The 27,683-nt window shown below is 37.4% G+C and overlaps 1 protein-coding gene across 2 annotated transcripts in view; it reads right to left on the reverse strand.

Moving 5' to 3' along the window:
* Positions 1–720: 720 nt before the first annotated feature.
* Positions 721–27,683, reverse strand: part of LOC111156939 (DEP domain containing 1B) — an 84,850-nt gene continuing 57,887 nt past the window's right edge. The window contains exons 8-11 of one of the 2 annotated variants that reach the window (XM_022518100.1): positions 10,292–10,458; positions 8,168–8,344; positions 2,897–3,082; positions 721–1,673 (exon numbers count right to left, since the gene is read on the reverse strand). In XM_022518100.1, coding sequence (XP_022373808.1) covers positions 1,506–1,673; positions 2,897–3,082; positions 8,168–8,344; positions 10,292–10,458 — 698 coding nt within the window. In that variant the 3' untranslated portion in view covers positions 721–1,505. The remainder of the gene's footprint in view (positions 1,674–2,896; positions 3,083–8,167; positions 8,345–10,291; positions 10,459–27,683) is intronic. The other variant, XM_022518101.1, reaches the window with a different exon arrangement.

The following is a 27,683-nucleotide window of genomic DNA, read 5'->3' on the forward strand; positions in this document are numbered from 1 at the left end:
TTTAAATTTATTTATTTGACAGACAGAGATCACAAGCAGGCAGAGAGGCAGGCAGAGAGAGAGGAGGAAGCAGGCTCCTTGCCGAGCAGAGAGCCCGATGCAGGGCTCGATCCCAGGACCCTGAGATCATGACCTGAGCCGAAGGCAGCAGCTTAACCCACTGAGCCACCCAGGCGCCCCTATATATGTTTTTCTTTATTTAAAATTTTGGGAAGCAGTTTCTTTTAACAGACCAAAATACACCCAAAATCAAGTGTGTACATATACATACACATATATACATACATATATATAATTTTTTTTCTCCTTTCTTCCCCCCTCCCCCACCCCCCATTTGGGGTCTTTTCCAATTTGGTTAAGTATATATTTTTCTGGGGTTGTTGCTACCCTTTTAGTATTTTGTTCTCTCATTCTTCTATTCTTACCTGGATACAATGACTAGGCGGAAAAACTCACCTCAAAAAAAAAAAAAAAGAAGAAGAAGAAGAAGAAGAGCAAGAGCCAGTAATGACAGCTAGGGACCTAATCAATATGAACATTAGTAAGATGTCAGATCTGGAGTTCAGAATGACGATTATCAAGGTGTTAGCTGGGCTTGAAAAAAGCATGGATGATACTAGAGAATCCCTTTTTGGAGAAATAAAAGAACCAAGTTGAAAAGAACCAAGTTGAAACAAAATACAGTATTTATTTACAGTCCATTTATTTTCAAAAGGATAAGGGAGTTGGGGGAAATATAAAGGAAGTAGTCTCACTTTACTTAATCCATTTGTGTTTTCCATGAAATAACAGAGATCTGACTTACAATCACTGGTATAAGCAGGACCAAAAAAGTTTATTCAGTTCAATTCTCCATTTTCAGCCAAGACTGAAATTATACCACTGCAGGAAAATGAACATCTTCTCCACCTAGAGGTAAACACCACCTAATATATATGTTATTAAAGAACCAGCTTTAGTTATATCTGCCATAACATCCAATGAATCCTCAATGAAAGACACAGCCATCATAATACTGGACATTAAGAATCTTGGTGCAACATTGAAAATGAGATTTTTACAAAAGAGAAATCAGAACTATTAAGCTATGATATCAACAGCATCACAGTAACAGTACCCCACGGTCTTTCTTACTCAAGTATATACACTATTTTTAAGGCTTGGTTATAACAAAGACATCAGTAACTAAATGTACACATAATTATTTTATTAACACCATGAAAAACAACAAATAAAAAAATAAAAATCCTTAACTTTTGTAACAATTACAAACACATTAACATTACCACTGTATATTTGTCTAAATTTTAACTGATTTTTACACTTTAAAAATAGCACTGAGTTTTACAAAAATACTGATAATGGCTCAAAATTTTTGGAAGTCCAGTCACTTTAGATTTCAGTAGTCTCTATTGTCTGCTCTTCCTTCTTCCACCACCATAGTCCTTCTCTAACCACCCATTTGCTCAAGGCAACAACAGAGCTCTCTAACAGCTATGGAATTACTACATCCGAAAACTTCTAGTTCTTTGAAATGGTTGGAAAGGGTTTTTTAGTGCCCACATTAGCAGCTGTGGTTTCGGTTTCGGTTTCGGTTTCTCAGGAAACAGAAGTGCTTCACTTTCTGGTGTAGGAAATCGCTCTTGGTAGACTGCGGGATAGGATTTTTGAAACTGAAAAAAAAAATTCAAGATGAGTAAAAAAACAGATAAGAACCAATAAAATTAGGTGATCTAATTTTAAAATTAAAGACTTCCTGATCTGATTCCATAAGAGGTTGTCTTTATTTTGTTTTAATGTTTATTGTTTTCCATCAGAAAGAGAATAAGATGATGACAAATCATAATCAAATTCACTCCAACACAAATCCATTTCTTTTTGTGAGATCATTTAATTCCACTTGCTACAGATCTAATTCAACTTTAATTTGATCCAACCTTCAAACAAACTTCTCATTTCAGTCCTATTTCTTAAAATTTCCTCTGCTTGCTAACTATAAATAGACTTCACTTTAAAAATAGTCACACGTAATTCTGACTTGAAAATAACTTATGTTCTATATGGGTGAAGAAAATTTTGGCCCAACTACATTTCACGATCTCCCTGCCTCTCCAACTCAGCCCCACCTGCTTCTGCTCAAATGGAAGGGAAAATGTTCCAGTATATATAAAAGCTTAAAGAGAGGCAATAATGCTTTTTCTTTGATCCCCAACACTGAACTCTTCTCCAAAATTACTGAGAAAAATATGATTGGGAGTCTAGAACTCTGGTGCTCTGTGTATAATCCCAAATGTATGGTATGATCAGGAATCAAGCTTGCAGGAATCAGTCTTGAAAAATAAAAACCATTCCCTTAATCTTGAATCACTACTCTAAGAATGGTCAAAGTATATCTATTTTTAACTAACAGCTCTTCAATGAAACCCAAAGCTGTGTAGCCTAGCAGGAACTAAACCCCAAATCCTGGCTATCTAAAACCAAAGCCTCTTCAATTTTACACATCTTATATCTGCAAATTCAGTACAACTTACTTTTCGGAAAAATCAGAGGAATCTATCTTCATTTGGTAGCTTCTCAGAATTTAAAGTAACTGTTCCATTAACTCACATCGTGCCAAATACCCAAACAAAGGACAAATAACAGAGAGCAGCTCCATAAATGAAGAGCTCAATAATGGTAAAATATCTACACTGGAGAATAAGATGTGGGAAACTCATCACAACTGAGTACATCCTTGAGACTTCTGGAGTATATGACTTGAATAATATACTTTCAAAACTGCTACATCTCAGAAGATGAGATTCACATGAAACCCATTAAAGCAGAGAATAAAAAGAAAAAACAATATTAAGACTAGTAGGAAGAAGACATGGCTTCTGAAGAACATTCTTTTCACCTGCTTCAATTTTTTCTTCTTCTCTTTGCTGGAGAGTTTTGCATCTGTTATGACTTCCTCCAACAAAGCTGCCAGAGGTTCCTGAGAGCCATATGCTCTCTGGTATTCAAATTCCTCTGGACTGATCTGACGGCAAAATGACGGGGCAGATAAAGTGATATCCATATCAGCTCCTGGGTATTTTATCTGAGGCAAAAGGATTAATAGTGAAAGACATAAGTATATTTGCATATAAGTTCTGGTTCAGATCAAATAGAGCATATCTCCTCCTGGGAATGCCATGTCATTCTTCAATTTGTTTGGAAAAACTCTTTATTAAAAAGTAAAAGTGTTTCTATAAATTTGAAAAAAATCACTTAAAGCCACAGTTTTAAATAAGAGTTCTTACCTTTTTTAACCCAAGAACCATTTTGATAAACAGAAAACCTGGTGGGCTCTTTTAAATAAAATCTTAAATTGAAACATAAACTAAACATGTTGACAAAAGTAATTCATTACAATAGTGAACCTCCTCCTCTGGAGGTTCCTTCCCACATCTGGAGGATCTGACCTCCCTTCCTTGGGAAAGGATAGAGGCACACATGTAGTATGGCTGTTATGTACGGAGAAGTACTACAACATCTCCAAATACGTCAACAGTAAAAAGCAAGAAAACAAATGTGCAAACACTGTACAGGGCAAAAGGGAAAATGGAGAAAAAAGAGGAAAGATGATGCTAAGACTTATAAATAAATGAACATCCATTAAAAATATTAATTTCACACCTACATAAACAAAGCAAATATTAACAGACATAAAGAGGGAAATTGACGGTAATACAATCATAATAGGAGTCTTTAACACCCCACTTACATCAATGGAGAAGGCATCCAGACAGAAAATTAACAAGGAAATAGTGGTTTTGAACAAGACATTAGATTAGGTGGACCTAACAAATATATACAGAAATTTCCACTCAAATACAGCATAATACACACTCTTTTCAAGTGCACATGGAACATCTTCCAGAATAGATCACATGTTAAGCCACAATAAATTTAAATCTCAATAAATTTAAGAAGACTAAAATAATAACAAGCATCTTTTCTAACCAAAACAGTGTAAAAGTAGAAATCAGTTACAAACAAACCAACCTACCTAGAAAAGACACAAACATATGCTACTAAATAACCAATAGGTCAGTGAAGAAATCAAAGAGGGAATAAAAGAATACATGGAGACAAATTAAATGAAAACACAATGGTCCCAATCTTCAGAACAGAGTAAAAGCAGTTTAAAGAGGGAAGTTTATAGTGATGAAGACCTATCTCAAGAAGCTAGAAAAATGACAATAAATGCCCTAACCTTACACTTAAAGGAAATAAGAAAAAAGGACAAAGACCAAAGCTAATAGAAGGAAGGTAATAATAAGAATAGAGTGGCAATAAACGAAAAAGAGAGTTAAAAAAAAAAAAAAAATCAAAGGGCGCCTGGGTGGCTCAGTGGGTTAAGCCTCTGCCTTCGGCTCAGGTCATGATCTTGGGGTCCTGGGATCGAGCCCCACATCGAGCTCTCTGCTCAGCAGGGAGCCTGCTTCTCCCCTCCCCCCCGCCCCGTCTCTCTGCCTACCTGTGATCTGTCAAATAAATAAATAAAATCTTTAAAAAATAAAAAAATAAAAGGAAATCAATGAAACCAAGAACAGTCTCTTTGAAAAGAAAAACAAAATTGATAAACCTTAAGCCAGACTTAACAACATAAAAAGAGGACTCAAATAAATAAAATCAGAAATAAAGGAGGAGGAATAACACCACCACAGAAATACAAAACAAGCAAAAAAACTGAACAGACTCTCAAATACAGAGAACAAACTGTTGGCTGCCAAAGAAAAGGGGGCATGGAGGTGGGGTGGGGGGATCAGCGAATTGATGAAGGGGATTCAGAGGTACAAACTTCCAGTATAACATTGTATGTCAATGTTACATGAATAACAAAGAAAATAAAAAGTATTTAAGTTCAGACTCCAAGAGTTCTGTCTTCCCCAAAATATAACACCTATAGTTCTTCTGCAGCCAGAACCCTAGTAAGAAAAATACCAGATACCCATGATTAAATGACAAAAGGAAGAAGAGGGCTGCAGTCAAGGCTAACAGAAGGTTGGTGTCAAAGACAATGACCACCTCAAAATTTACCTATCACAGGGTCAGGCCTAAAACCTCCAGAACAATCCAACGAACACTTCCTTTTCCAAGAAGCCCTGTCCTGGATATGCCATGCTGTCAGGGCTGAGCAGGCCATGTGAGAGAGTGGATCTCTGAATATGAAACAACTGTTCCGCGATTCCACTGAGTACTTCCAAGAAAGCAAATGTAATTGGACAAATGAGCAGTTACTGGCTTCACTTAGTGCCAGGGCAGTGCCCCTCCACAAGATCATGCTAATCTGCTGTTAAATGAATCAGCAGAGCTCAGCCTTCTGATCATCAGCAGAGAGCAAAGGGTTCACTTAGGAGGTGCTGCATGGTCTATGCTTTGGGAACCGTGAACCGAGCCAGTAGGCAGGGCAACATCGCTATTGCCATCCCTTCTCTTTGCAGATATTCAGTTTCTTTTCTTCTCTACTTTTTTTTTTTTTAAAGTTTGGGTAATAAACATATTGGGGGGGATTTAACTAAAGCAGCAGTAAGGTTACACTTTTTACTAATTAAAATGGCAAAGATATATATATATTAATAAGAAGTATGCAAAGTTTCTTAGACTACTCATGGGAAAATGAATCAGAACAATCATTCTGAAGGGAAATTTGGCAATACGCAATCAATACTTAAAATACATCCCTGGCCTTTGACCGTGTAATGCCACTCCTAAAAATTCATTCTTAGAACATAATCATGGATCATCCCCCCAAAAATCTAGCTACAAAAATGTTTACCATTTTATTATTTGCAAAATAGAGGGGAAAATGGAAACCACCTAAATATTAGCCAAAGAAAACCATTTAAATAAATTATGGTATAGATCCATGTTATGGAATACTATACTAACAATAATAACAATATTGTGGAATAATATAACACTAATGATAATAATCTTAACCACAGCAGCTACCAACTGAGGGGCTACTATGTAATAAATATCATTCTAAGCACTTTACACATCTTAAGCCATTCAACCCCTAAAACATCCCTAGGAGGTAGGTATTAACTGTTATTATCCCATTTTACAGATGAGAAGAGAGAGATACTGGGTAGAGGCTGAAGCAGAGACACATTAAAAAATGTGTCTGAAAAAAAAAAAAATGTGCCTGAGGTCACAGGACCAATAAATGGCACATGAGGAATACAAGCACTGCTTAGCTCCAGGGTCCAAGCTCTCAACCACCATGAGGTCAGTCAAGAATATTTAGTGATACAGGAAATATTTCTTGTATTGTCAAGAGAAAATAAGGCACAAACGAGAGATAGGGAGGGAGGCAGGAAGGAAGGAAGGAAGGAAAAGTGAAGAGAGGAGAGGAGAACGGAGAAGAGGACAAGAAGAGAAAGAAAAAGAAAAAGCAAGAAAAAAGAAAAGAAAAGAAAACAAAAGACAAAGCACAGATAAACACCTGAAATACTGTAATACTAACTGAACATTGGATGTTACTCTTATAGTTTTTGGTGTGCATTTTCTTTTTTTTTTTTTTTTTAAGTTATTTATTTATTTATTTATTTATTTATTTTAAAGATTTTATTTATTTATTTGACAGACAGAGATCACAAGCAGGCAGAGAGGCAGGCAGAGAGAGGGGGGGAAGCAGGCTCCCCGCTGAGCAGAGAGCCCGATGCGGGGCTCGATCCCAGGACTCTGGGATCATGACCTGGGCCGAAGGCAGAGGCTTTAACCCACTGAGCCACCCAGGCGCCCCTAGATTTTATTTATTTATTTGACACAGAGAGAGAGATCACAAGTAGGCAGAGAAAGGGGGAAGCAGGCTCCCTGCTGAGCAGAGAGCCCGATGCGGGGCTCGATCTCAGGACCCTGATACCATGACCTGAGCCTAAGGCAGAGGCTTAAACCTCTGAGCCACCCAGGTGCCCTTGGTGTGCATTTTCTCTATTTCCCAATTCTTTCAACATATTTAAGGTTGATAATTACCAAAACTATTTTAATTTTTTAATTTTTTTTTTTAAAGATTTATTTAATTTAGACACACACACAGAGCATGGCAGTAGGGGGACAGAAGGAGAAGGAGAGAAGCAGAATCCCAGCTGAGTGCAGAGCTCAAGGTAGAGGGGGGCTCAATCCCACAAGCCTGAGATTATGACCTGAGCTGAAATTAAGAGTCAGACACTCAACCAACAAAGCCACGTAGGCACACTGGAAACATGAACAGTTTAATGTTTCATTTTTAAAATTTTAATTTTTAATTATTAAAAATTTAAATTGCACACTGAAAACATGAACAGTTATCAACTTTAATAATACTTCAGGAGGTAGCATTTCACTGGTCCTTAATTGTGGAACCTCAAAAAGTACTTAAGCAGAAAGAGGGCCACTCATTCAGAAGGAGCCAAGCAGACCTCTGTCTGCCTTTATCAAGTGTCTGCACCCACAGACTTATACACACCTCACTTTGGGGCCCATATACAGTCATGTATTATATTTCTTTTGTATCACTTTAATATAACAATAACAACAAAAATAACAATAGGCTATATTTCAAAGAGGACCTGCTGTACATCAGATATTTAAGCTAGAGGTTTTATTTTTTTTTTAAGATTTTTTTAAATTTATTTATTTGACAGACAGAGAGCTCAAGTAGGCAGAGAGACAGACAGAGACAGAGAGAGGGAAGCAGGCTTCCTGCTGAAGCAGAGAACCTGATGCGGGACTCAATCTCAGAACCCTGAGATCATGACCTGAGCCGAAGGCAGAGGCTTTAACCCACTGAGCCACCCAGGCACCCCTAAGCTAGAGGTTTTATAGTAGAGCATTCTACTCTTCACAAGTTTTATAGGACAGGTAAGGCCAATTTTAACTCCTTTGGAAACGAAAATCCAAACAGGTTATCATTTAAGGAATTTGCAATCAGAAGTATGGAGCACTGACCAACATAATAAAACTAGTAAACATTTCAAAAATTTTCCAAATTTTTAAACGCACATGGTGGCCACCATGTACCAAGCCCCATTGGAAGCAATTTGTACACATTTATTCACTTAATTCTTCATATTTAGAAATCCCAAGAGGCCTAGCAAGTTTACAGGACTTTCTGCTGGCAATTTTAAAGGACTGTTAATACCCCTTCCTTTACCTGGACCCTTCGTAGATGAGCCACACGCTCCTCTATGGAGGTCTGCAAGGCCGAAGGGACTTTCAGAATCTCTTGGTAATTGTCCATCAGAAATGTCACCAACCTAGCAGCTAATAACTCATCCAAATCTACTTCATCCTTGGAACACAAGATGCAACGGGAAAATGTCTGAACCATCTGAAAAAAGAGGGGGAGATATTTTTTAAATAAACACAGATGAGGTTTGTTGTTGTTGTTTTTCCTATGCTGAACTGCATTTAATAAATCTGCAAAAACCAAAGGTGACCAGTCAATGAGAAATGGCCCACAGCCCAGGGTACACATCCTATCTGGCACCTAGCCACACCTGGTCATCTCAATGGGCTGATCTTCTTATCAACCAGTGTGAACAGAAGGTGCATCTCATCTCACAGAGACTCAGCAGAGACTAAGCAGAGACTGCTTGTCTGAGCAGCTTTTAAAGCACACCTCTTTACAGACAGTTTTAAATATATATAAACAAATTCTGAAAAATTATGATCACCACCATCACTTGAATTATGTAGCACTTTAAAGCCATTTTGTTTACTAATATCCTTATTTCATTTTGAATTTTGGAAATATGCTAGCACAACCTATGTGCCTCAACTGTTACATTTTTTCCTACTTAACTATTAGTTTCTCTAGGATTTTGGGTGTATAACTGACCATCACATTTGAATGAAATGATGAGACTTTATAACAAGTGCATTAAGTGATGAGACTCTTTACAACAGACAGAAATATAAAAAATATTATGTAGTTGCTTCCATAGAATTCATATTAACTATGATTTGGAAGGATTTCCCCCCCCCCTTTTCTACTAATTTTACTGTGGACAATTTTGTTTCAAAACCTATAAGCATGAAATGACATAATTTTGTTTAATAAGACTGCATGTCATCAACATACTGCAGATGATACTTTATCTACCCTCACACTTATGTGTATAGAGACACACAGACATTTTTTACCTGGAGGTTATGGACACTGGGGAACCTTAATGCCCTAAAATTCTATGCAAAATTTTCCATGTGCATTCTTCTGGGGAATAGGTACAAAGTTTTTTTCAGCTTTTCAGAAGGGTCCATTAGCCCCATTATCCATCTACTCAACCAAAAGGAAGGTCAAGCAAGATTGACTCTACTGGACACTGAGTGTTTCTTTACTCTTACTCAACACTTCTAAAATGGGGCCAGAGGACCCCCAGGGGTATAATGTGGTTCACCAGCATATGGGAAGTATGTATACCCCAGTGAGGAGTTTTTCTCCAAGACCTCCAATTTTGAGGAAAATTAAGAAATTACATAGAAGGAGCACCTGGGTGGCTCAGTGGGTTAAAGCCTCTGCCTTTGGCTCGGGTCATGATCTCGGGGTCCTGGGATCGAGCCCCACATCAGGCTCTCTGCTCAGCAAGGAGCCTGTTTCCCCCTCTCTCTCTGCCTAGCTCTCTGCCTACTTGTGATCTCTGTTGAATAAATAAATAAAATCTTAAAAAAAAAAAAATTACATAGAAGAAATTCTAAACATGAGCCCTATTTTAAAAGACATGCTGACACAAGAAAGTAGAATTCAAAACTAGCATATATGTTTTTAAGCCAAATTGAAAATATGTTAAGAAATATCCTTACTCATAGACCCTTAGATCATACCCCAAGAGAACAAATTCTCTGTCTCCCCCCAGGCTGTCTGGCCCAACTCTATGTTTTATTTCTTTCCTCTTTACCCCATTATATGTGCTGCCCCTCTCCTACTTGTTATAATAACAAATGCTTCACAACCCTTTCTGTCTTGGAGGAAAGTATGTCTTTTTCTTGAAAGGACCCTTATCCTTATTGTCCTCCCTTCCTTCCGTTTATGTTGACAGTAGGCAGGAGACCACAGATACCTCTACATTCAGATTCTATCCCTACTCACTTCGCTTTCCATTATGTTCTTTAATACACCAACACTGGAAGTGTGATCCCGCCTGTGCGGTTTCCAAGCTGTGGCTCTTTGAGCAAGCCTACCTTGGCGCCTTCCTTGGGTTGCCAAGCTAGTAAACTTTATTTAGTTGAACTGTATTCCAAAAACTCAAGTCAAGTTAGATGTTAGAGATCAACCTACCAGTGTTCGGGTCCCAAAGCCATCACATAGGGGTGGCATCTCCTTATTTAGGCAGATCCTTGCCATCATCCTCATCAAGAGCTGTAACTTTCTTCTATTTTCAGGTGGCAGGAGAAGGCAGCAAACCTGAAATGCTTCAATAGCCATTTTCTCTTTCTGTAACAAACCTTTTGAGAAAAAAATTTTTAATCTTTTTTTTTTTTTTTTAATTTGACAGAGAGAGATCACAAGTGGGCAGAGAGGCAAGCAGAGAGAGAGAGAGGAGGAAGCAGGCTCCCTGCAGAGCAGAGAGCCCGATGCGGGACTCGATCCCAGGACCCTGAGATCATGACCCGAGCCGAAGGCAGAGGCTTAACCACTGAGCCACCCAGGTGCCCCAAAAAATTTTTAATCTTTTAAAACCAATAGCCTCCTTGACTCTATTATGTTTACATTTTTCAAAATACATATTATTAAGATTATACAAAATGTGTCCACATATTCAACTATGCTGGGCCAACTGATTACAGATCCACTGAATCAGCACAGAAAATACAAACCATCAACTAGGGATGACAAATGTATAAAACAAATACAGCCATTTCCCTCCCTCACACCCTTGCCAGATGCAAGCAGATATTCATAGCCTTCTTTCCCACTGAACCAACATCAGGTTGAGTCTAACCTAACCCTCAGCACTCATAGTTACTAGGACTGAGACAGGATGAGCAAGGACATGAATGCACCACTACTGCCCCTGAATTCTCCTCCTCATATTTTGTCCCCAGGAAGAGCAGGGTCACTATTTGGCATGATTCTTACAGACTGAATAATAGGGCTGACAGGCCTACAGTCAGACCACTGACAGATGGCTGTACTTGTTTCCAAACAACACATGTCAAATAACCCTTCCTCTCATGTAAGCTGTTTTCTTCTAGCTGAGGAAACCAATTCAATCATATTATATGCCATCTCTCCTCACCCAAACTAGAGTATTCTAATACTGTGCTAAAAATTAAAGTTTTCTAATATTGCGTTCTCTTCAATCCCATTTGTCCCCAAACAAACCCTCTGATGAGACGAAACTGCTTTCATCAATTTATTTTTTCCATTCCCAACCTCTTCAAGTTCCTGCTAGTCTCTGTCTTGGAGGCAAAACCATCTTTGGCTTTCAATAAGGATTTCCTGACCACCTATGCTCTGCCAGGAACTGTGCCAAGTCCTCAAAATATGAAAATATGCCAGATCCCCTACTCTGAAGAGCTTATGCGATGTGAAGAGACACCCATCAAATACAAGCAGCAAAATCTGAGAGATGCTGCAAGAGACATCTGCAAGGGGCACTGAGGGGAATTGTAAGTCACTCCTTAGGACTGCAGCATGGGCCGTGAAGGTGAGGGCTTGGCGGAGAAGTGGAGCTGGAAAGGTCAACTTAGACAAGACCTTAGAAGGCCTTGAATGCCAGACCAAGGAGCTTAGGTTTGATCCTAAAGGCAGTGGGTGTGCATGGGAGGGAAAAGGAGGCAGGAGAGGACCTCTAATATACCCAGTTCAACTAGGTGTTTATCTGAAGGATACAAATAGTAATTCAAAGGGGCACCTGCACCCCAATATTTATAGCAGCAATGTCAACAACAGCCAAACTATAGAAAGAGTGCAGATGTCCATCGACAACTGAATGGATAAAGAAGACGTGATATGTAGATAGATAGATACAGATATAGATATACACATACAAACAATGGAATAGTACATAACCATCAAAAGAATGAAATCTTGCCATTTGCAGCAACATGGTTAGAACTAGTGAGTATTATGCTAAGCAAAATAAATCAGTCAGAAGAAGACAACTATCACATGATGTCATTCATATGTGAAATTTAAGAAACAAAACAGAGAAGCATAAAACAGAACAAAATCAGAGAGGAGACAAACCATAAGAGACTCTTCACAATAGGAAACGAACAGATTTGCTGGAGGGAAGGGGCTGGGGGGAAAGGATAGCTGGGTGATGGGTATTAAGGAGGGCACATGATGTAATGAGCACTGGGTGTTGTATGCATACATGAATCACAATTCTACCCATGAAACTAAAATAAATAGATAATAATAGATAAATAAGATACACTCTAAAAAACAAACACCCAGTGCAGTCCTAGATGTTCACTGAAAATATTGTTGCTGATCATCATCACTAGACCTCTTTCAATTCTACATAAATCTATGGAGAGAAAAAATGTTTATGACTATATTTTAATTTATTTATTTATCCAATGAATATTCAGTAAGCCTTGCCTATATTCTGGGAACTATTTTTTTTTTTTAAAGATTTTATTTATTTGACACAGAGAGAGAGATCACAAGTAGAGAGACAGGCAGAGAGAGGGGGAGAAGCAGGCTCCCCGCTGAGCAGAGAGCCCGATGTGCGGCTCGATCCCAGGACCCTGAGATCATGACCCGAGCCAAAGGCAGAGGTTTAACCCACTGAGCCACCCAGGCGCCCCTGGGAAATATTTTAGAAGAGGACATACAGTGGGGAATAATACAAAATCCTTCCTGATCTCATGGAGCTTACTTTCCAGTAGCTAATTAGCAAAGTGGTACATAAATATGTCAGGTAGAAAAATGCTATGGATAGAAATAGAGAAAAGAAGCTGCGAGTGATGGGATGTGCTCAGAAGAACACTTCTGGGTTTTTATGAAAGGTCTCTCTGTAAGGAGGTGAAGTTTGAGCAGAGATCTGAAGGTAATGAGAGTAAGCCAAGGAAATACCGGAGACACATCTTCAAGGCGGAGGAAACGGTGATTATGAAGATTATGAAGATTGTGATGAGGGTCCGTGTGGAGTATGTGAGGAACAGCAGTGAGGCCAGTGTAAAGAGAGAGCAGCGTATAAGAACATTCAAGTCGGAAATGCCATTACAGTGGAAGGCAAGAGCCAGACCACAAAGAACCTTGCAGACTATTGTTAAGGACTTCAGGTTTTATTATGAGTAACCTGAGAAACCATGAGACGGCTCTGGGCAGGGGAGTCGTTTAACTTGAATTACTTAGTACTTTGGCAGTTGCTGAGAAAACAGATTGCGAGGGTAGCAAGGAAGGAAGAGGATGAAGGGCCTGATGGTCTGGATGAAGTGGCAGCGCTGGAACTGGAAAGAACTCACTATATTCTAGATCTATTTTTCCACAAAGCCTTCTATGTTTTCCATGAAGCTTTCTATCACATTATCCTGCAAATCCTTTTTCCAAATTATAAACACATTTGGACAGTCAGATTTCACCATATCTTATTATGTCTCATGTATATATATATTGTTCCCCCACCTGCTTTATTTTTTTCTAATTATACATAATCACCTCCTAATGTATTATGGAATTTACTTTTTTGTTATGTACCATGGTCTCCCCTCTGCCTTCCTGCAATATAAGCTCCACGTGGGCAGGGATTCTTGTCAGTTTTGTTTATTGATATACCTCCAATGGCTAAAAGAGCACCTTGTAGATCACAGGAGCTTTATAAACATTTTCTGAACATATGAAGGAATGACAATGACCTATCCCTTGCTAGGAACAGAGCTAGAATATCTGGCTTCAGGCCCAGTTCCCACTGATTGCATATGCTTGGGCATGAATCCCCATTAACCTAGCAGTAAATTGTTGTGGACAGTTGTAAAACCAAATCATTGTACTGTTACGGGGGCCCATGGGCTATAAAGGGAAGCTTAGGTGAATTGAAAGTTTTAAGAGCATTGATGTTGGCTGCTGCAACTACTACCATTACTACTACTGAACTTCAAAGCATTAAAATACCAGGGTGGAAAATATGATGTGAATCAGATGCAACTCTGGCTAGATTCTTTTTAAAAGCTAGTTAAAAAGTGTATTGCATAGTAGTACACAGATGTGAATTTGGCTCTGGGCCTCTACAATAAGAGAATAAATAAAATTTCACAGTGCCCCAGCATAGCTGTGTTACTGAGTGACAAATCATCTAAGAATGCTCTCCTCAAGCCTAACTGCCTCAAAGGTTGCATAACCATATTACATAGGCTGGGAAAAAATATAAACGTGTAAACATCATCCACATATACAAATTTACAATGCATAATTCACAAAGACTCTCACAATTATGACTCTTGGGGTCACTGGCAAAAAATCTCATGTCCACATTATTATTAGGTACAAAGAACAATGTCTGGGGGCGCCCGGGTGGCTCAGTGGGTTGAAGCCTCCGCCTTTGGCTCCGGTCGTGATCCCAGGGTCCAGGGATCAAGCTCCACGTCAGGCTCTCTGCTCAGCGGGGAGCCTGCTTCCCTTCCTCTCTCTCTGCCTGCCTCTCTGACTGCTTGTGATCTCTCTCTCTGTCAAATAATAAATAAAATCTTAAAAAAAAAAAAAAAAAGAAGAAGAAGAACAATGTCTGGTAATGTTAGAAGGTCCTATAAAACTTTTATTAAATTTTGCTTGACTTTCACAGAAAGAATGTGAATGCCTTTGTTGCCATTAATGAGAGTCTATTACATCATTTGACAGCCATTTGATAGTTGGCTCCTTGTTTACATAAAGATTACAGAAGTCTTTGCTAGGATTGCCTCTTAATGTATAATGTACAATCCTAGTATCTTAAAACCTAAGTGAAAATTGTTCTTTAGGCAAAAAGCTTACATTTTAATAGTACTTCATCTGCTATAGATATAACCGATATAGCATCTGTGTGGCTGAACACAAGATTTCAAGGATGAACTACAACAGCTGACTTGCCTTCATTTCTTACTCCAATCAAATAATTCAAATAAAAAGTTCATTTAAGGGGCACCTGGGTGGCTCAGTGGGTTAAGCCTCGGCCTTCGGCTCAGGTCATGATCTCAGGATCCTGGGATCAAGCCCCGCATCAGGCTCTCTGCTCAGCAGGAAGCCTGCTTCCCCCACCCAACTTCTGCCTGCCTCTCTGCCTACTTGTGATCTCTCACTCCATCAAATAAATAAATAAAATCTTAAAAAAAAAAAAAGTTCATTTAAGTAGGTAGAAAGTTCTTACTCTAATCAAATAATTCAAATAGATAAAAAGATAAAAGAAGTTATCCAATGTCCATAAAATGCAAGAATTAGGAATAGAGACTCACCTGACATGAAAGCAAGATTTGTTACAAAGCTGTAGTTCGATGCTACCTTAGGAATACACAAAAGACCAATAGGACAACGCTGAAAGTCTAGAAAGGGGCATAAGTACGCATGGGAACATAATATATCATAGAAATGTCATCACAAATCAGTGAGGAAAGAATGGTCTGTTCCAAAGTGGTGTTTGGAATAATCTGATAACTGTATGGAAAGAAAAAAAATGAAATGACAGTGTCTTGCTTTATTAAAAATACAGGAAATTCTGACTCCAAGCAAGATGGAATAGCAAGGACCAGACTAACTCTCCCTCCACAAACAACTAGAAAACTAGGCAAATATTATGCAATAACTGTTTCTATCCATGGGGCAATAAGACAGGACAACAATCCCTGAGAAAAGGATACAAAACAAATAAGCTATACAATTTCCTCACATTCTGCCTAGTGGCACATTCCAAACAAGGAACAGAGATGAGATCTCTCATAGTAGAGGGAAGAGAAACACTGGAGTTCCTGGAGCCCAGATCAGCTGGACCTTGTAGAGCAGAGTTCCATCTGCAGGGAGCTAAACAGGAAAAGGGTTCCATAAAGCTGCAGCAAAATCCCCTGAGACTCTGATGAATACCGAAAAGCACATACATGATTAAAGCAAAGCTGAGGTCATACAAAAAACAACCCATGAGCTTTGAACTGAATGATCACTCATTCAGTTCCCAGAGCTCACAGAGTAGACAACCCTGCTCATGACAGAAGGCATTATGTAGAAAGCTATCAGTTTATGCTTCAACAGTAGGACCAGACTCCCCTTCAGAAAAGGTTAGTCTAGTTGGGTCTGAAAAATAGCTTTAAAAATAAGATGCAGATGAATCTAATTCAGTTACATTAACTACCTAACAGAACAAAGCTCACCATCTTCAAAGGAAGACAATAAAATTCAGACACTCAACAATGACAAAAATTTTGTTCAAACAAAATAACTAGATAAGCCAAGGAGCAGAAAGGTGTGACCTCCCGTATATCAGTAGAAAATCATAAAAATAGCACCAGAAATGACAGAGATGAAGGATTTAGAGAAAAGTGTGTTACAAAAGGTATTCTAGTTCTTGTATTTAAATATATATATATATATATATATATATATATATATATATATATGAATACAGGAAGGAGAGAAATGGAAGATGTAAGAGAGAACCAAATGGTACTTCTAGAGATGAAAAAAAATTAATCCTCTAAAAAAAAAACAACAACAACAAAAAACCACTCACTGGAAGGGAACCATAGCAGACTAACACTTCAAAAGAAAACAAAGAAGACTTAGACAATAGAATGAATTAGCCAAAACAGAAGCAAAGAAGACAAAAAGTAAGGGAAAGAAATGAAGAGAGCGGCAGCAACTGGAGGGAAAATACCAAGTGACCTAAAATGAGTCATTAGAAAAGTGGAAGGAGTCACAGAAAAAATAATTGAAGAAATAATGCCTAAAAACTTTCCAAATTTGGTGTGAAATCTATTAATCAACATAGGGGAAAAAATCAGTTAATCAAAGGGCAATAAACACAGAAACCTCTTAGAAGTATATTATAATTAAATTCCTAAAAAATCAGTGATAAAGAAATTGTCAAAAGCAAAAGGAAAAAAAAGATACATTATAAACAGAGGAACAAAAATAAGTAATGATCACAGACTTTTCATCAGAAATGATTCAAGCCAGAAGACATCTTTAAATATCCAAGCCAGAAGACATCATCAAAGTGCTGATAAAAGAAAACCGTTAACTTAGAATTCTATATCCGCTAAAAATACTTTTCAGAACTAAGTCTGAACAAAGACTTTTCAGAATTCCCTACCCCCCCAAAAAAAGCTGAGAAAATCTGCTGCCAAGACACCTATACCATAAAAAAATGTTAAAGGACATTTTTCAAACAGAAGGAAAGTGATACCTGATGGAAACCTAAATCTGCATAAAGGAATGAAGATTACCAGAAAAGGTTAACATATGAATAAATAAGACTTGTTTTTTATTCCTTAATTTCTTTAAAAGAAAATTACCTGTCTAAAGAAAAAATAACATACAATATGGTTTATAACAGATGCTATAAAATACATGTCAGACAAAAATGTATGACAACAATATCACAAAGGGCAGGAGAAAGAATATAAAAAGATATTATGGGGGACGCCTGGGTGGCTCAGTTGGTTAAGCAGCTGCCTTCGGCTCAGGTCATGATCCCAGCGTCCTGGGATCGAGTCCCACATTGGGCTCCTTGCTCATCAGGGAGCCTGCTGCTCCCTCTGCCTCTGCCTGCCATTCTGTCTGCCTGTGCTTGCTCTCTCTCCCTCTCTCTCTCTGACAAGTAAATAAATAAAATCTTTAAAAAAAAAAAAAAAAAGGTATTATGGTAAGGTGGTAACATTATATGTGAAGCAATACAATATTTAAACTTAGGCAAAGATTTCTTGAGACCAAAAAGCACAAATCATAAAAGAAAATGACAAAATGGACTTCATCAAAATGAAAAGCTTCTGCTTTTCCAGACATTATTAAGAAAAGGAAAAAGAAAAGAACAGTCTGGGTTACACACTGAATATGGAAATAACTCTTACAACTCAATAATAAGAGAACAAACAAGCCAATAAAAACCAGAATATTTTAAGACACTTTGCAAAAGAAGATACAGAACAGCCACTGGGCAAACAAAAACATGCTTAACATTACTAGTCATCAGAAAAATACAGCTAAAAACCATGAAAATATACTATCACATACCCACTAGGTGAGGTAAAACAAAAGACTGACAGTGCCAAATGTTAATAAGGATTTAGAGCTACTAAAACTCTCATGCATCACTGATGGGAATGTAAAATGACACAACTGTTTTGGAAAAGAGCTTGTCAGTTTCATAATGAAAGTCAACATACATTTATCACATGACTCAATAATTCCACTCCTATTTATACAAAAGAAGTTAAGACATATGTTCATAGAGCCTTATTCATAGTAGTCCAAGACTGAATACAATCCACATGTTCCTCAACAAGTGAGAAGATAATTGTGGTTTGTACTATATCCATGCAATAGAATACTCAGCAAAACAGTGTAACAACTACTGGTACCTGTAACATGAATGAAATCTCAAAAATACTGTGTTGAGCAAAAGAAGCCAGATAGAAAGTACATACTGCATACTTTCACTTGTATGCAACTCTTACAAAGAAAACCCGACCTATAGCATAGAAAACTTCTATTTCCAGTTGTCTGGTACCAGTATGGGGTTGGGTACTGCTGAAGAAAGAGCACAAGTGAAACTTCAGAAGTGGAAAAAAAGGCAAGATGGTGGAGGAGTAGGGAAACTCATTGCCACTGCCAGTCCCCTGAATTGAGCTGGTTATCTACCAAACCATCCTGAACACCCACAAAATCAGCATGAGATTGGTGGCTTCTGACACTCCATATTTTCCTTAGGTTCATCTTGCCTGTGTCGTGGTTGATATTTTGGACTCTGTACATTCCCTCAGCCATCCCTCAAGAGAATGACTAGGAGGAGGAGCTCCCAACGAAGGAAAGAACCAGAGACAATGACCTCTGCCACAGACTTAATGGATATGGATCTAAGGAAGATGTCAGAAAAAGATTTCAGAGTAACATTTATAAAGTTGCTACTTAGGCTTGAGAAAACTATTAGTGACAGTATAGAATCTTTAAGGGCAGAATGTAGAGTTACTGTCAATGAAATTAAAAATGCTATGAAGGAGATGCTGTCTAAACTGGATACTCTGAATGCCAAGGTAAATGAGAAAGAATGAATTAGTGATCTAGAAGATAAGCTGATAGAAAGGAAAGAAGTCAGAAATGATAGAGTTAAACTATAAGCTCATGAGATCAGAAGTAGAGAGATCAATGACACCATGAAACATTCCAAGGTCAGAATTATCGGGATCCCTGAGGGGGTAGAGAGAGAGAGAGAGAGAGAGAGAGTTCTCAGCAAACCATAGCTGAGAACTTACCTAATCTGGGGACGAAAAGGAGGATCCCTGTCCAAGAGGCAGAGAGGACCCCTCCCAAGATCAATAAAAATAGACCAATGCTCCGGTATATAATAGTAAAACTTGGTAATCTTAGAGCCAAGGCAGCTATCCTGAGAGCAGCTAGGGGAAAGAGATGTCTTACCTATGGAGGGAAGAATATCAGAATAACATTAGACCTGTCCATAGAGACCTGGCAAGACATAATAGGGTACTAAATGAGATGAACATGCAACCAAGAATACTTTATTGAGCAAGGCTGTCATTCAGAATGGATGGAGAGAAAAAGAGCTTCCAGGACAGGCAGAAAGTGAAAGGATATGTGACCACCAAGGCAGCCAGAGAGGGGAGGGTTCTATAAAAGAAAAAAGACCCCAAGAGTAATATAGACCAGAAAGTAACAGAGATAATCTACAGAAACAGGGACTTCACAGGCAATACGATGGCACTAAATTGATATCTTTCAATAGTTACTCTCAACGTGAACAGCCTGAAAAATGAAATGGCACAGGTTTCAGATTGGATAAAAAGACAGGACCCATCCATATGCTGCCTACAAAAGACTCATTCTGAACCTAAAGACACCTCTGGATTGAAAGTAAGGGGATGGAGAACCATTTATCATGTAAATGGACCTCAAAAGAAAGCTGGGGTAGCAATTCTCATATTAGACAAGTTGGATTTTTAAACCAAAGACTGTAGTAAGAGATATAAAGGAACACTATTATCATACTTAAAACTATCCCACAGAAACAATTTTAAGTATCTCTGCCCCCAACATGAGAGCAGCCAACTACATAAGCCAACTGTTAACCAAAATAAAGAATCATATTGATAATAATACATTAATACTAGTAGACCTCTCAGCAATGGACAGGTCATCTAAGCAGAAGATTAAGAAACAAGAGCTTTGAATGACCCAGTGGACCAGATGGACTTTGTAGATACATATAGAACATTCCACCCTAAAACAACATAATACTCATTCTTCTTGAATGCACAAGGAACTTCCTTCAGAATAGATAACATACTTGGTCACAAATCAGGTCTCAACCAATACTAAAAGACTGAGATTATTCCCTGCATGTTATCTGACCACAGTGCCTTGAAACTGAAACTCAATCACAAGAAAAAATTTGGAAGGAATTGAAATACGTGGAAGTTAAAGAACATCCTACTAAAGAATGACTGGGTCAACCAGGAAATTAAGGAAGAACTTAAACAAGTCATGGAAACTAATGAGAATGAAAACACATTGGTCCAGAACCTATGGGATACTGCAAAGGCTGTCCTTTCAACAATGTGGCAGGATACAAGTCAAAACCACAATGTGATATCATCTTACACCAGTTAAAATGGCAAAAATTAACAAGACATGAGACAAGTGTTGGCAAGGATGTGGAGAAAGGGGAGCCCTGTTACACTGTTGGTGGGAACGCAAGCTGGTATGCCACTCTGGAAAACAGGATGGAGTTTCCTCAAGACATTAAAAAGAGAGCTACCCTATGACCCAGCAATTGCACTGCTAGGTATTTACCCCAAAGATACAGGTGTAGTGAGAAGGGGCACATGCACTCCAGTGTTCATAGCAGAAATGTACACAATAGCCAAACTGTGGAAGGAGCTGAGAGGCCCTTCAACAGATGAATGGATAAAAAAATATGTGATTCATATATACAATGGAATATTACTCAGCCATCAGAAAGAATGAATACCTACCATTTGCATCGACATGGATGGAACTGGAGGGGATTATGCTAAGTCAAATAAGTCAGGCAGAGAAACAATTCTATGGTTTCGCTCATATGTGGAATATAAGGAATAGTGCAGAGAACCATAGGGGAAGGGATGGAAAACTGAAAGGGGAGAAACTGGGGAGGGAGATGAACTATGAGAGACTATGGACTCTGGGAAACAAACTGAAGGTTTCAGTTGGGGGGGGGTGGGATGGAGTCACCAGGCGATGGGCACTAAGGAGGGCACATTTTGTGATGAACACTGGGTGTTTTATGCAGCTAGTGAATCACTGAACACTACATCAAAAACTAATGATGTACTATACAATGGCTAACTGAACATAATAAAAAAAAAGTGAAAAAAAAAAAAAAGATTCTTCAGGAGTAATGGAAAGGGTTTGTTACCTTAATTGCAATAGTAATTACACTAGTATACATTCATCAAAACTCACTGAACTGTACTTAAAATGGGTACATTATTGGGTTATTAGGGTGGCTCATCTTGAGGAACCGCCATACTGTTTTCCAGAGTGGCTGCACCCACTTGCATTCCCACCAACATGATAAGAGGGTACCCCTTTCTCCACATACTCGCCAACAGTTGTTTCCTGTCTTGTTATTTTTTGCCATTCCAACTGATATAAGTTAATATCTCAATGTGGTTTTGATTAATACAGTCAATTTAAAAAAGAAATTAAATGAATCAAGAGAAATTAGATACCCAAACACAAAAAAACAAAACTTAAAAATCTTAGAATTACAGAATCTCTTTGTGTCTGAAAGATTTCTTAAAGATACACAAGTAAATAAATTTGACCAAAATAAAAGTTTTTTACCTTTTGATTAAAACCTAAAGAGAAGCCACAAACTAGGAAATGGTATATGTAAGACACAATGTATAATGAAATAGTATCTAAAATATATTTTTAGAATGCAAAAAAAAAAAAAAAGAAAGAAAAAATGAATAAAGGACAGAAAAAGTATTTCACCCAAGAAGAAACCCACATGACCAATAAACAGCAACAAAATTACTTTTCACACACCTCAGAATGCAAAAATTAAAAAGCTCCAGCTGTGTTTTGACCTTGTGACATGAAGCAAAAGGGCCAATTCAGGGTCTTAAGCCATGTTTGGAGGGCTCTGAGGGGGAGTAGCTGGAGCTGCTGATGCTGTTACCGCGTTTGATCCTTTGCAGTGTCAGACTCAGATCACATAAACATGGATGAACATGTCACAGCATCGATGAACAATCACAGCAGTCCCATAATTATCGAGGAAGTGGGGATTCTATAGCAAACAGGAGAATTCTATCTACAAACAATACTTCCAATAACAATGAACACATCAAGCACTAAATCTTGGCTTCTATATCTCATTCTCTACTCAAAAGAACGAAGAATTCTTAAGGAAATGCCTGATTCCAGGGCTAGGGAAAGAATAGAAGATCTTTTCCTGCCAGAAAGTAAGAAAGTGCTCTAAGAATGATGGGGACGGGGTTAAAAAGAAAAATTCATGAGCTAGTTTTTAGGGGCTTCCACCAGGATTCCAATTACATGTCTATCAGACTACTTGATATTGTCCTACATGTCACTGGGGCTGTGTTTGATGCCTGTTGTTTTATTGTGTTTTTTTTTTTTCCTGGACTTTGCTCTCTCTGTGTTTTCTTTAGGCTAGCTTTTATTGCTATACATGGAAGTTCATTGATCTTTTTCTTCTGCAGTGTCTACTCTGTTCCTAATCCCACTCTGTGAAATTTTTTTTTATTATGAGATTATCTTTTTTTGAGTGTACAATTCAGCAATTTTTAGTGTATTCATTAAGTTAGGCCCATCACCACTATCTAATTCCAGAATATTCCTGTCATTCCAAAAAGAAATCTCCATACCAGTTAGCAGTTACTCCCCATTCTCTCCTCCCCTCGGCCCCTGGAAAACACTATCACTGTCATAGATTTGCCTGTTCTGAACATTTCATATAAATGGAATCATACAAAACATTTTGTATCTGGCTTCTTTCACTTAGAATAATGTTTTCAAGTTTCAACCATGTTATAGCATGTAACAGCCTTTCATTCCTTTTGATAAATGCAAAGCATTCTATTGTATGGATATGCTACCTTTTTTTCATTTTTCATCCGATGGACATTTCTGTTATTTCCACTTTCTGGTTATTATGATTAATGTTGCTATGAATATTTAGTTGCTGGGTGACATATGTTGTCAACTGTTTTGTATACACCTAAGAGTGGACATACTAACTCACATGGCAACTGAAGTTTAACTTTTTAAAAAATGGTCAAACTATTTAATGTCTGTGTCAAAGTAGTTAAGACTTGCCCCAGAAATACAGCTGAGATTCACAACTATATTCTCATCTTCCTTTACACGCATAAATATCAACACATAATTACAAACCCCCTTTCAACAAACTCTTCTTCATTTTAATTTAGTGTTAAAATTGAATGGTCAGCAATTATCAATTGTTCTTTAAAACATTACACTCTTGAATTAATACCATAGTCCATATCCTTTATTAACATGCACAGATGTATTTTTCTTGATTACTCTATAAGTCCTAAATAAAAAAGTTTTAATTTTGGATTATGTTTAAGAAAGTTATCTGGCAGCCATCTAGTGTCTTTGTGTTATATCATAAGTAATCTAACCGGCAAAATTTCCTGGAGCCTGGGGAAAAAGCCTTAAAGCCCTAGGTAGTCATTAAGTAAACCTATATTTTAAAAAAACCTTGAACCTACGGAATAAAGCAGACATAAACTAACAGCATTTCTCAACCATATCAAAGTTACAACTTGTACTCACAAAAATATTAATCAGTAGAATATTGGGAAACTGGCAGGGGACTACTTTATTATTCTTTTTAATATTTTTAAATTATTCTTTTTAAATATTTTTGAATGTTTAAAGAGGCAATAGCGTAAAAAGTTGTACACCTAGAATTCCCTTAGTATTAGAAACATAGACAAGGGGAAGAATCTAGTCCCAAAGACATTAAACCGTGCCCCTGTTTATCACATCATTATAGGTGCCAAATAAAAATAGATTAAAAATAAAATAAAATCTTTGTTTGTAGAATGTAGTGATATGCAGCACTTCCATGCCATTAATCTTGATGACAGCGAATAGTTCTACTACACACGTAAAAACATACGAATTTCACAAAATACTGTAACACTTGAGGATAAGATCTTCCACTACAGAAAAGAATTTTATTTGATAGTGGTTTTTGGAGTTTATCTTTCCACCATTAAAAATTAGAACGAATAAGAAAATTAGCATAATAGCAGCTAACATTTATAATAAGAAAACTAATTTCTATGATGAAGAAAATAGTTAACATTTATTAAGCATTTTATTATGCACTGAACAGTGTTCTAAACCCCAAATACTGTCTCATTTAATCCTCCTAACAACTGTGTAAGGGAGATAATAATCATTATTCCCACTTACAGAAAAAGAAAGTTAGGCTTAAAGAGATGAGGTCACTTGCCCAAGTCACACAGCTATTTAGTGGCAGGATGTGATGTGAGCCCACACACACCAGGGGCATGCATACCTAAATACCATGCTATATGACCCGCTTTGTCCATGTGCCAATTATTTCCTCAGGATAAATTCCTACAAGAAGAAAGGTTGGCTCAAAGAATATGCACAAATATTGAACAGGTAGATAGTGGAATAGAATACCACTCTGCATTTTTCAACTGGGGGGCAAGGATTAGACAGTAAAAAGAATAGAGAATTTCGCAACATAGTGAAATCTGAAACTAGCTCCTTTATATCAAAGAGGGCCCATAAAACCATTTCCTTGAGAGTTCAAAATGAAAGCCAGGTGATAACCATTCCTCATTTCTCTCTCATTAAGTAAAAATACAATGCAGTGTATCCCTGAAGAAACTTCTAAACCACTTGAAAATGCTAATTCCACCACACAAAGGAATGAAAAACTGAATATAACTCTAAAAAATACGATCCATAGGTAAAAAAGGTTTTATCTAAGTGTAAAGTACAAACCATTGGTAGTATAAGCATCTTTGACAATGAACTAAAATTAATAGTAATATTTGAGCAGTATTATACTTTCTGAGAGATCTTCTCAGTTATTAAACCCTCATAATCACCATGTTATATAGTTAGAGATGAAATTTAGAGCAGTGTTTTTTTCAAAAATTTTCTTACTACAACTAAAATTAAAAAACATGTTACATCACAATATATGTGCAAATACATAGATATTTTAACTAAAACAAAAAAGTGTATAAAATTACCTACTCTTACTATATACAATGTACTCCAATATTTGTACACTATTCTGTCTTTTTCTTTGTTTAATACTGTCCTGCTACAGAGAATTCACATCTAAAATACAATTTCTGAAATAGTGGCTTACGAACTACTGAGTTTAAACCAAGGCTTTTAGAGAACGAACATCCAGGAATACAGAGCCAGAGCCAGACAGAAATCCTGGGTCTGAGCACAGGAGATAGACCCATGACGAAGGTAAGGAGTAAAAGATTCTTAGCACACTGGTGCTCCATGAAGCGGTATGAATATGATCAAAGGGAAGGTGTATGGGGAAAAGGTTGAGGTTTGATGTGCTTGTAATACTTCAGTCCTTGGCATCCAGTCCCAAGGAAGTTATTTTTCAATCTGTTGAAATGTCAAAGCAGGACTCACTTCTAGATCTGCTTTTGAATCTTGGAATGCTATATAATGCTTTCCTCAGTTCAAACACATATAGGAATACTTAGATTCTCAAAAATAGTTTAATCTGACTTCTCTGTTTCTGTTTCCTAACTTCTTTCTCATTGCTGACCATTACCTAATCTTTTCTTTTTCTTTTGGTAAAAGTTTACTGATGAAAGCATGTTGTAGAACTCGGGAAAAATGACTGCAAGAGAACTTAGCTTTAAATTACAAATGATAACAAAGAAGGCTTCCTTGGGCACCTCGGTAGCTCGGTTAAGCCGCGGGCTGCCTTCAGTTCAGATCATGATCCCAGGGTCTTGGGATCCAGCCTGCCTTAGGCGCCCTGCTCAGCGGGGAGCCTGCTTCTCCCTCTCCCACTCTCCTTGCTTGTCCTCTCCTTCTCTCTCTGTCAAATAAATAAATAAAATCTTCTTAAAAAATAAAAAATAAATTAACACGTGCCAGTCTACTGTTGAACTCAAACACATCTTCAACAAGTACCTTTGGATTCTTCAAGATCAAAAACTATGGCTGATTTTAAAGAGCTTTTAAGATTCATGGGGGGGTGTTTTAGGTTTTAAGAACTTCTGAAGGACATTAACATTCTCTCTCATTTTATAACCAAAGAGTTTCAATGTGGTTAATATTTTATTCTTTGGATTAATTTAATTTTGCTCAATAAAAGCTAATAGAATAACTTTTTGTCTCTCATTATTTCTATAATCTCAACATCATCATAAAAATACTGAGTCTTCCTTTTCAAGAAAATGACAAGGACATTCTGTAATGAAGTAACTTGTTTCTTGCATTTCAGAATGATATACAAGTCCTTACCCCAATTACAGATTATAAAGATCTATCACAAGTAGTTTCACATAAAAAAATATCTTGCTATCATCTGAGAGAAGACATGGCCAGATAGCAACATATGATTGCCCTATCTTAATTTATACATTGGTTCAATTTTCTATATTTTTTTGAAACAACAGAATGAAACTTAGTAGGTAAATAAGTATAACCCATTGCATTAGGTTTCATATTTTGAAATCTAGAAGCATAACAGGCATTACTGCCATTTATCAATGAGAAAACCAGGGTCTCAAAAGGCAGAGTGACTCATCGAAGTTGGTACACTTAGGTCAACAAACCAAGTTACTGGAGTTTCGTGATGTTCCCATTGGTGAAATAAGAATAAAATAATGAAAAAATAGTAAACAATCAACCAAAGAACTTACATAATTCACTTGTAAGACTTTTTTCCATCAGGGAAACACTCCATTATTTAGCTGGATTGATGGAGGATAAGTGAGTAAATAATCAAATACTCAAAGAAACCCAACTATTCCTTATGATAAAAATAAATACAACTAAAATAATGTTCTGTATTATTAGATATTAAGTGACACCTCAGCCATGAAGACCACATGACAGGTTGAGAGTTCTCAGTGCTTTGTGGGACCCCTACCTTTGTCACTGTCCTTCCCATTCTCCAATGATTACATCAGATTTCCACTCTGAAATCACCCCAAACACAAATTCTTATTTTTTGCAAAGTAGACCTGCCTGATGTTTCCACTAAGACATGTAATGTTATCAATAAGCTATCCCTTGTGGGTGCTTCAAATAAGAAGTGAAATGTAAGACTTTTAAGAGGGCCCAGATTTTCTTGAAAGGCCAATGAGACCATGTCTGTTCAGCCAGTGAATAAGAAACTCAAGGACTCGAGAAGGTTCATTGGTAGTTTTCGAACAACCAAAGTTGGGGGGGGGGTCCTGTTTCATTTTCACTGAGAAGAGGTATAAAAAGGAAAGGTTTATACTAAGGC

The sequence above is a fragment of the Enhydra lutris genome, unplaced genomic scaffold (genome assembly GCF_002288905.1).
Source record: "Enhydra lutris kenyoni isolate GAN:26980312 unplaced genomic scaffold, ASM228890v2 scaffoldscaffold50, whole genome shotgun sequence".
Lineage (NCBI taxonomy): Eukaryota > Metazoa > Chordata > Mammalia > Carnivora > Mustelidae > Enhydra > Enhydra lutris.